The sequence below is a fragment of the Sturnira hondurensis genome, unplaced genomic scaffold (assembly GCF_014824575.4).
Source record: "Sturnira hondurensis isolate 20B ecotype Veracruz unplaced genomic scaffold, ASM1482457v3 Scaffold0003166, whole genome shotgun sequence".
NCBI lineage: Eukaryota > Metazoa > Chordata > Mammalia > Chiroptera > Phyllostomidae > Sturnira > Sturnira hondurensis.
This window is the reverse complement of record NW_028075797.1, coordinates 106,031-116,547: the sequence shown is the minus strand read 5'-3', so window position 1 is coordinate 116,547 and position 10,517 is coordinate 106,031. Positions and strand designations below refer to the sequence as shown.

The 10,517-nt window shown below is 42.6% G+C and overlaps 1 protein-coding gene across 3 annotated transcripts in view; it reads right to left on the bottom strand.

Annotated features, from left to right (window-relative positions):
• Nucleotides 1–8,360: 8,360 nt before the first annotated feature.
• Nucleotides 8,361–10,517, bottom strand: part of CRCP (CGRP receptor component) — a 38,823-nt gene continuing 36,666 nt past the window's right edge. For all 3 annotated transcript variants that reach the window (XM_037041710.1, XM_037041711.1, XM_037041709.1), the window contains one exon: nucleotides 8,361–8,665. In XM_037041710.1, the coding sequence (XP_036897605.1) occupies nucleotides 8,516–8,665 (150 nt within the window). In that variant the 3' untranslated portion in view covers nucleotides 8,361–8,515. The remainder of the gene's footprint in view (nucleotides 8,666–10,517) is intronic.

Genomic DNA, 10,517 nt, shown 5'->3' with positions numbered 1-10,517 from the left:
TCTGTAAAAAATCCTACATCCAAAGAAGGTCACATGCCAAGGTCCTGGGGGTTAGAATGCAAACTATCCTTTTTTGTGAGGAAGACAGTTCAATTCATAAAGTATGGCCAACTCCCACTCCACGTTTAAAACAGTTCCCAGGATTTATTTATTCAACGCAGATTTCTGAAACTCCCTGTTTCCTTCCTGGGCAGTTTCCATGGTACACGTCTCTCCACTTCTGTTTCCATAGTAAGTTTGCTTCCCCCTCTCTCGGTATTTATTAAGCCACGTTATCAGAGCCTGCATATCATCTCTCCGTGGACTTGTAAGTACCACTAAAAGCAGAGATACTCTAGAACCACCTTTAAAATAAAAGCCACAACAATCAATACTTTCTAACTCTTAATTTATCTTAGTCACAATAGCAGAATAAGATACCTTTAGTTTTTTTTCAAAGAAATATATTGCATATCAAAAATATCCAAGAAACCATTGCCGAATTCAGTGTCATGCAGCTTCCTCCCTATTTTTACAGTTGTAGCTCTCACATTTAGGGCTTTAATCCACTCGGAGTGAAGGTGGATGGTAAGGGTCCACCTTCACTCTTTGGCAGCTGGATATCCAGTTTTCCCAGCTCTATTTGTTGAAGACTGTCCATACCATAAAAACAAACAATCCGATTTTAAAAATGGGCAGAAGGCCTGAATAGACACTTCTCCAACAGGACATACAGATGGCCAATGGACACATGAAAAGATGTTCAACATCACTAATCACCAGGAAAATACAAATTAAAACCACAATGAGGTATCACCTCACAGCTGTCAGAATGGCTGTCATCAACAAATCAACAAACAAGTGCTGGTGAGGATGTGGAGAAAAGGAAACCCTTAGACATTGATGGTGGGATTATAAATTAGTGTAGCCACTGCAGAAAAGTATGGAGATTCTTAAAAAATTAAAAACAGAGCTGCCATACATTCCAGCATTTCTACTTTTGAGTCTTTATCTGAAGGAAAAAAAACACTCATTTCAAAAGATATAGGCACCCTTATGTTTACTGCATCATTGCTAGTAGTAGCCAAGATATGGAAGCAATCTGGACAGCCATCAATAGAATGAATAAAGACGATATGGCATATATACACAATGGAATACTACACAGCAATAAAGAATGAGATCTTGCCATTTTAAGGTGGATGGACCTAAAGGATATTATGCTAAGTAAAACAAGTCAGAGAAAGACAAATACTATATGATTTCACGTATATGTGAAATTTTTTAAAACCCAAAAGAATAAACAAAATAAAAGCAGACACATAGATATAGAGAAGCTGATGTTGTCAGTGTGGGTGGGAGGACAGTAATGGGAATAAAAAATGGTAGACGGACCAAAACTACTACAGTGACACTAAGAAAAAACATATACTGCAAAGATGGAAACAAATACGCAGGTTCTTGAGTGGCTGAATGTACAATCATGAAAAAATGTATTTTAAAAGTAAGTAAATAGAATAAAATTTTGTATTTAAAAAACATCAGTGAATCCTAAGAATGCTAATGGGAAAAGCACAGGAGAGCAAAGCAGAAGGACTGGTATTACATGACTTCAAGACAGTTTCAAGCTACAATAATCAAGGCTGTGATATTGGTAACAGAATAAATAGATCAATAAAACAGAATAGGGCTCAGAAATAGACCCACTCAAAGGTGGTCGATTCATCTTTGACAAAAGTCAAAAGTGACTGAAGGAAGGAAGGATATCCTTTTCAACAAATGGAAGAGGAAACCAGACATTTACAATATTCACACGCAAAAAAGAACATAGACATCTTTTGTAAAACTTAACTCAAAATGATCATAGAACTAAATGTAAAATGTAAAACTCCAAGAGATAACAGAGGAGAAAATCCAGGTGACCTTGGGCTTCATAACACTTTAGATGCATCAAAGGGATGATCCATGAAAAATAAATATACAAGTTAGTGGTTGCCAGAGGCTATGAAAGAAATGGGAATGGGGGTAACTGCTCTCCACTGTGGGGCTGATTGAAACATTCTGGAATTAGGTAGAGGTGATAGTTGTACAACCTTGTGATTATACTCAAACCACCGAATTACACTTTAAAAGGGTAAATTTTAAGGTAAATGAATTATATATCTAATATATAATTAGATATATATATATATCTAATATATATATATTATATATATCTAATATATATATTATATATATTAGACATCCATATATATATCTAATATATATCTAATATTATATATTATATATATATATATATATATATATATATATATGGATGTCTAGGCAGTTTTGCTTCCTTTTTTGCCCTTTGTTCATTGTGTAATTAAATTAAGTTGAATTTTTTAAAGGGTATGTGATCCAATTTATCATTTACTGAGAAATAATCAATTTACATGAACGGTGTTAAATTGGTTACAGGGTGTTACATTGGTTAAAAAGACAGCAAAGAATATACTGGAGCTTTATTCACCTCTGACTGAAGTATTGATACAAGTTCTTGAGAGCTGCTGGTATGGTTACACAGTGGTTGATTACGTAAATGGAACCCATTGTCTCAAGCCCTCAATCAATGGGAAGTCATCTGAGGTAGCAGTGGGTCGTACTCTAAGCAAAAAGAAGCAAGTTATATATGAGGGGGACCCCCCAAAACCAAAATTTATTTATTAAGAATTATGTATTTATTCTTACACATTTAAACTTCAGTCACTTTCAGTGTTTTTTCCACTGCTCAAAACAGTTTTTTGAACTCCTTGATTTTGATGCCTTTTAGTGCCTCTGTCATTTTTTCCCCATCTCTTCCACACTGGCAAAATGTTTCCCTTTGAGGATTTTTTTCATCTGAGGAAACACAGTCATTCGGGGGCAAGATTGGGTGTATAGGGAGGACAGAGCATGGGGGTCATGCCGTTTTGGGTCAAAAACTGCTGCACACTCAGAAAGGTGTGGACAGGTGCACTCATAAATCACTCATCATGAAATGGGCAAAAGCGTTGAATCTTCAAAAAAAATTCACTGAGGCCAAATGCAGCCTCTCACAACACCACCAGCTGGCACACTGACACAGATGGGTTCCTAGACCTCTCACCTAGTGGGGGCAACCTGTACTACAAGGGGCAGTCTTCCAGAAGATACTTCTGGGTTTTTGGGGGTCCCCTCTTTTATCTGGGTAAAACCTAACTAGAGATCATTTATTTTTTTTAAAAGCTCAGTAGTATCCTCCTAGCAGATAACAACAACAACAAAAAATCTGTTAGAAACCAGGACTTAACCCTAAAAAAAAAGAAAAAGAATTGAAAAGCTACAAAAGTCTAATATCGAAGGCCAGTAAAGCTAAAAATCTATCTAGTTAATAGTCTTTGGACCAGATGCTGGCATTAGTTCTCAAAGCCTTACCTTCTTCATATGCTTGTTAAACAATAACTTCTGAGGCTGAAAGTTTTTCTGAAAGGGTTTATTCTGGGCCAAGTGCTGGCCAGAAAAAGCACCAGGCCCTGGAGCTTGCAGGCAATATAGCCACCAACAGAGTTCTTTTATACAGTAAGTGTAGGGAAGAAAGGCAAGTTGTTTTGAAAGAATTTATACTGTCTATAGGTAAGGGGATTGGGAGGTAAATCGAGAAGGTGCATAATCCATAAAAAAGAAGTACTTGCTGCTTTTGCATTGGTTGTGGGCAACAGCCTACAAAGTTCGTGTGTGAACAAGATGTGGTGGCTTGTGGTGTCCTCCATTCTCTCCAGATAAGAGCTAAAGGATGGCCTGGAAGTTGACTCAAAATTTCAACTTGCGTTTAAAACCGGAGGGCAATGAAGTCCAGGGCTCATGCTGCCTGTTGCGGCTCAGCCAAAAAGCAGAGACGGGGATTGGACTATAATTGCGCTTTTATCAGTATCAGAGCTAGCAGTCTGAGAAGCGGTGAGTTAAAACCCTATCATCCGCCTTTCCTTAAACTTTCAGAAGGGAGTTTATACAGGGGAAATGTGGGAATTTGGGAGGGGGAAATTCCCCCTAGGAGTAGGGGGAACATAGACACACAGACAGAGCAGGTAATGACAGGGGAGTCACACGGCTTCTTTCCAAACTGGCTCCCTTAGTTCTGGTGTCATCACTCCATTTGCGTTAGCATTCCTCTCTTCCCGGGTCACCCGTGGTTCATCGTCAGGGAGGCTATGTGGAGGAGAGGTGTACACCATTTGCTCCCAAGTGTCCTTGGTTAAAGAAGATAAGGTCTTCAATTCACCACTTCGGCTGCAAATTGCTTGAACTGTTTGACCTTGATTCATTTTGTCTGTTTCCCCCATTTCACTTGCCTAAGAATTCTCCTAGCTTCTTACTATCCTGTCTCACATTCAGGAATATGAGCAGTCATTGTTGGTTTCGGACCTCAGATCTATTTGCTGACTGTCCTCCCTGCTCCCTTTCCCATTTTCTGGCTCTGGCGATGAATGAGGACACCTCGAGACTTTTTTCTTGCCATGCTGCAGAGCCTGCCTCAGGTTCCCTCAGTGTGGCCTCTCCTCCAGTGACCGAACTGGGCTTCAGCCTCCATGTTTGGGATAAAATTTAACTGTTAACTACACATTCAATAACTCTTCCAGAGGCCAAGAACAGCATGTAGATGGACATACTGATACAGAGAGAGCTGACCAGACCACTGGGGAGATGTAGGGAGGGCTGCAGGAGGAGGTCGTCAGAGGCCATGGTAAACAGTCAAGGATTGGCTGACAAGCTGAAAGCCTCCAGAGTGCATGGAATTATGGGCCAGATGTGAAATAAAAGGGCTCTCTCCGGGCTTCTGGTTGGCTCTGTTCCTCCAAGATGCCTGGGTGATCGTGCTGCAGCTGCCCGCATTTCCCAGTGGACAGTATTTTGGATGGGAAGGAACCTGGGCACAGGTTCCTGCTGGCCTGGCAGAGGGTGGCAGGGTTATTCTTTGAGTGAGTGGTCTAGAGAGGACGACCTCTGTGGCAGAAACCTGCCATTCTTCCAAAATCCTGTAGCTTTTGTATCTTATGTTGTTTTAGTTTGTAAACTAACCCTATAGAAATAAGATAATCAAAACTAACAGGGGGAAATGATAGGCGAAGTCAGGTGTTAACGAGTTTAGCCTTAATTGATAGGCCTAAGTGACTAACGCATGTGGAAAGCTGCTCTCCCAAAACTGTGAAGCTTTTGAATCAAGACTCCTCTCCTTCATCACCAAACCTTTGCCTCTGGGATTTCGCCTACAGGGTGGTGAAGGGCAGTGGGACCCCAATGGCTGTTTGGTAACAATACTTTTCTTTTTAAATAAAACAATCACATAGTCAAAAACTGAAACCATACAGAAGGTATAAAATTAAAAACTCCTGAGTTCTTTGTGTAAATCATGACTTCTCACGTCTAGAATGTTTATTGCTAAGGCAACAGGACTATTACACAAAATGTTTCTGATGAAAGATGAGCATTCCAAACCCTGTGTGGTTTAATCAGAAAATGAGGCTACATCCAGATCCTGAATATAAAAACTAAAAATCTCCCCGAATTGCAACGCAGAATTTAGATCTAAGTAGACTGAACTTTTTAAAAATCACATTTTACACTTTAAGTCAGATTTCACTTGGTTTCTATCCATAGAAAAGCAAACTCTTCAAAGATTTACAAAAATAATACAAGTTGGCAGTCAACTGGAAACAATTTATTATTAAATAGATTAAGCCCTAAATCCTTCAAGTAAAAAAATCTAACACACTCAGGGTTGAGATGAAATGATAATACATGGGCATATGTATGCCTTAACTAATAAATAAATCAACAGCCCTTGGTAAAATTCCTTCTACTGCAGAAAGATTTCAAAATAAATGACTTGTAATTTCAATGTTGCCTGTAAGCAGATTTCCCTGGATCCTCAGATGATAAGGTTAAGACTGACATCATTACAACTGGGAGAGGGGAGGAGGTAAAGGAAATGAAAACCTGGAAGTGACAAGGGAGTAGGAAGTAATCCAACTAATAGCAGCACTGAAATATATAAACTTACAACAAGGCAAGTGCCAATTTGGAAAATTAATGTCTACGGGCATTTTCTTCCTCAAATAGGGTGCCAAGTGAATGTGAGAAGTTAAGACTTTTTTTAATATTTCTAGGACCAAAGGCAACCACGTATCTGGGGCTACCACACTCTCCAAAGCTTAATATTAACAAGCTCTTCACACAGTAATTATCTTAATATTTTAAACTAAAAAAAAAACAAGTCTGCAACAGCCAACTAATTCAAATTCTTTTTAATCAACCTCTAGTTCTTACATATAATCTATGAAAAAGGTACATAATTATGCCCTTTTTAAAGACTTAAATAATTTATTCTTTATGCAAATGAGGCTCACAAAGTCTTAACAAGAGGCGCCTGCCCAGGGCAAGAAACCGAGGGTAGTCAGAAAGGCCACATTGCACTTCCACTGCCAGTCATTCAGTTTGAAGTGCCTCTTTTCGACTGGAATGAGCTGTGCCCAGACACTGACGACTAAACCGTGAACTTGTAGATAAAGCCCGTGCCATTACAGGAAAAGGGCCTTTAGACCTGAGGATAGTTGGCCAGACCTGTTCTTGTCTTACCTCTGCTGTGTTTGAGGAAAAGGTTCCTTTAAGGTGAGCCAAGTTCGGTGGCTCACTTACACTGGAGCTGCTCAGGGAGTTTCTATACCCAGCTCGCTGCATTCTCCTAATTCACTTCTCATCCCAACAGCACTCTGCCCCTGTTACCCAGGGGCAGAGGTCCAAGGGGGGGCAATTATTTGGCCCACCCATGGACACCAAAAACTGTTACCGAACACACACACACACACAGGTTCATTATGTCCGCCGCCAGAGGAAAGACTTCTCTCAATGCCAGAGATTTGTGAAAAGGAAAGGAAATGTTTATTTAAAGCTATACAGACTTAAAGTAGTGACCCAATGTCCCCATAAAAATGTCAAAGTCCTTTTGGATACCCACAAACACCCACAGTGCTTCCTTATCCCTGGTCCTAATTTGGGGTACTGTAACTCCAGAAAAGAAGCCAACGTCCGTATTTCGGGCCGCTGGCAGCAACAGCTATGTCGCCATGCAGGCAATATCTCTCATTAATCCATAGCCATGTGGCACCTTCTCACGGTCTATTGGCAAGAGTTCTTCCACTCTTCTTCCAGGCAAACGCTCTCCTACTTCCCAGGCCACGCTACCAAAGGGAACACCCCAAAGCCGTGTGGTCCTCTTCTACCAAAGCTGCAGGGGCCCCCACTCTGGCTGAAAGCATGTGACTCTCTCTCTCTGCACTGCCATAGGCACAGGATCCTCCCCCACTCACATGGCCGCGGGCGTCCGCACTCTGGCAAAACCACGTGGCTCTCTCTTCACCTAAGCTGTGGGGAGGGAAGGTCCTCACTCTGGCAAAACTACATAGTATTCTCCCACATGGCTGCAGGGGTTCCCACTCTGCCAGAAGCACATGGCGCTCTCCCTCTCACATGGCTGTGGGGCGGAGGGGGTGGGGGTGGGGCGGTCTTCATTCTGCCAAAGCTGCGTGGCTCTCTCTCTCACATGGCTGCTGAGTCTGGGTTTAAATCCCCCACGCTAATCCTCCTCTGCAGCCCCATTTCTGGCTCCTCCCACAATCAGCTACAGTTGCCAGCACTCCAGTATCCTTCCAGCGTTACTGGGCTGCCATTGTGAGTCTGGGCAGGTATGGCCCCATGTTGTGGAGCCAATTTTGTCCAAGCTCTGAGGCAGGCACTGTAACTCGGGGGAACTGCCCCCCAGTTACATTTGGGTGGAAGTTACTTCCATCCCCCTGGCTCAAAGCATGGCCACAGCTATTTAACATAGCTATGAAACCAGTTAAAGGTTACAGATATATTAAATGACCATTCCAGAGGTTAGCTGCAAAGCTGTTGCTATACGAAACAGCTCTCAATGGCCCTGCTCCATGTGTCCCTTTCCCCCAACTCACACCTGTTGGGGGTGAGGGAGTGAGGACATTCTAATATTTTCTGGACACCTTGAGTCCTGGGCCCCATTCCAAATCCGTATCTGGGGTCCCCATTTTGGCTGTACCCTGTTACACCCCTGCTTGGGAAGTTCCTAGGGAAGGAGATGAACTAATTAGTAGGACACAGCCCATCAAAGGCAATGCAAGTGTGTTACTAGCTGTGTATAAAAGACTCCCCCACAGTTGTGGCAAAGGCCAGAGAAGAAATATTTTTACCGCGGAGGGCTCCCTAGCCATTGTCCTCTTTGACTCTCCTCCTTTAGCTCTGCCCTGACAACCTCAGCCTGTCTTCACTGTGTTTCTTCTCCCGGGGACTAAATATTTCTTTTTAGCTTATTTTTGAGAAAGGCTTATTTTTTTTTATGATTTACCCAACTAATCATGAAATCAGGTCTGTTGGGGGAGAGGGTGAAACTAAACAATCTTCTACGTCTGAAAAACAGCTGCTGGGCCTTTTAACTTCGTGAGATGCTCGGGCCAGCTGTACCCTCCTATGCTGAGTCCTCTTCATCCATTGTCACATCATGGTTGGTATTTTTCTGCTGCTCTGCGTCTGGCCCTGCAGGCAGGATGCTTGTGACAGTGTGGAGGAGCGCTTCGATCTGTTCCTCCGTGAGCCGTTCTTCACTCTCTTCCACCATCTGCCGGAGGAAAGGAAAGCCTCCAGGGGTTACGAATGAGCCTCCCAGGCTGGGCACCCCCCATGTTGGTCCCAGTCCCGGCCCAGCCTCTCAGCACACAGCTCAGGGCCTGGTTCCTGAGCCACGGCATGTCACTAGGTCCTCCCCATCTTTGCTTCAGAAGAGGGAGTAGCTAGCTCAAATTTCAGGATAACTGAAGTCTGCAACTGCTCAAAATAGGTCAGGAAAATGATAGAGTTGCAGGTTAGCATTTTTCTTTAAAGAAAAAGAACACCCTAACAGTTCTATCCCTATATACACATGTGAATATACTGTATATGCAAAGAAAACACCTCTGGGGAGTGAAATGATGCTTTACATACTGTGTATTTCACAACAAGTTCATCTGTAACTTATAAAATATATCAACAACTTATCTGATGACTGCCCACTACGTGCCAAGTGGTTTATATATTTTTTCCAATCCTCATTAACCCCACCACTAACAGCTCTTTAGGGAGCTTACTTCGCCTTACAGTTCATATCCACTACTTCTTTTATCCTCACAACAATCCTGGCAAAGGGGCAAAACTAGAATTCCAAGTCAGGCTGACCCAATTCTAACACACACCACTTGGCCTTAGTCGCCTCCTGAGAACACAGAACAGGAGTCGTGAGTGACAGCTGGAAAGCAATCACACTCGCCTCATCAAAGGTCTCCTTAAAGCCTGGTTTTCAACATGGTCCTGGGAATCCGAACACACAGCCGACAGCCACAACCACAAGCCAGTTTTCTAAGCTTCACCTCTAATTCTCAATATGTTAGTGAACACAGATACGTCAGCCCTCCTTTCAGAAGTACACAGGCAGCCAAGCTGTTTAACCAGATTCACTTCGCGTGTGCACAATTACAAACAGCTTTTTCAGCTACAGGTGTCAAGCATCCTATTCTATGGCACTTCCCACAGCAACCTCTGACATCTGGCAACTAACACCAAAAGGAATTCTAGAAAGAAATCTTGGCAGATTTAAGTGAAGATGACAAGCTAGGCTTAAGAATCCTGAAATGCAATTAGTCTACTGCCTCACTTTACAAATAACAGTATACAAACTAAAGAAGTCAGAAGATACAGCCAAGACCATACTGCAAACCCTGGACAAAACATTGGTCTCTTCATTTGTCAGCACAACGATGTTGCCACAACTGGAGAGTAACCCTGGGTGTTCCTGGACGAGGAAGATCCTGAGTGAACCAATGAAGCTACTTCCCATCATGCTGTGAAATAAAATGTCCATTTTCTAAAGATTCAAAGGCTCAATAAAGTGTAACTTCTCTACCGAAAAAGAAAGAAAAAATTACCCAAAGCCCATTTTAAAACCAGACACGTGAAATCGGGGCCTGTAAAAGGCAGTGATCTAACACAGACTCCCTCCCAAGAACGAAGGAGGAGGAAGAAGGGATGTAACCAATCTGATCTGACCCTGAGAAAGGATGACCTCCATCTGAGAGAAGAATGTCTCTCCCAGTTTATGAATAAGCGGTGTATGCAGTTGCTGACAAACTGTTTCCTGCCTCAGGAAAGAGGGTGAAGGAGATCTGGACTAGTGTTCCCGCAGTGACGACCCCTCACCAGGATTTGTAACGTGCTCTAGTTTACGGGGGGCTTTCCCGGAATCACTGCTGCCAGAGCTTCTCCAGGACGCCGCCCATAGTCGAGATGGACGATGTGCAGATAAGTGGAGGGTCAGCGTTATAAAGAAACTTAAGCTGGGTCCCAGAGCAGGCAGGGGCAAGGTCTTTCGACTTTGCATCCCAGCTCTTCTAGAACATCATGCCATCCACCACGGGGAAGTTTCTATCTCTTCCTCTCTC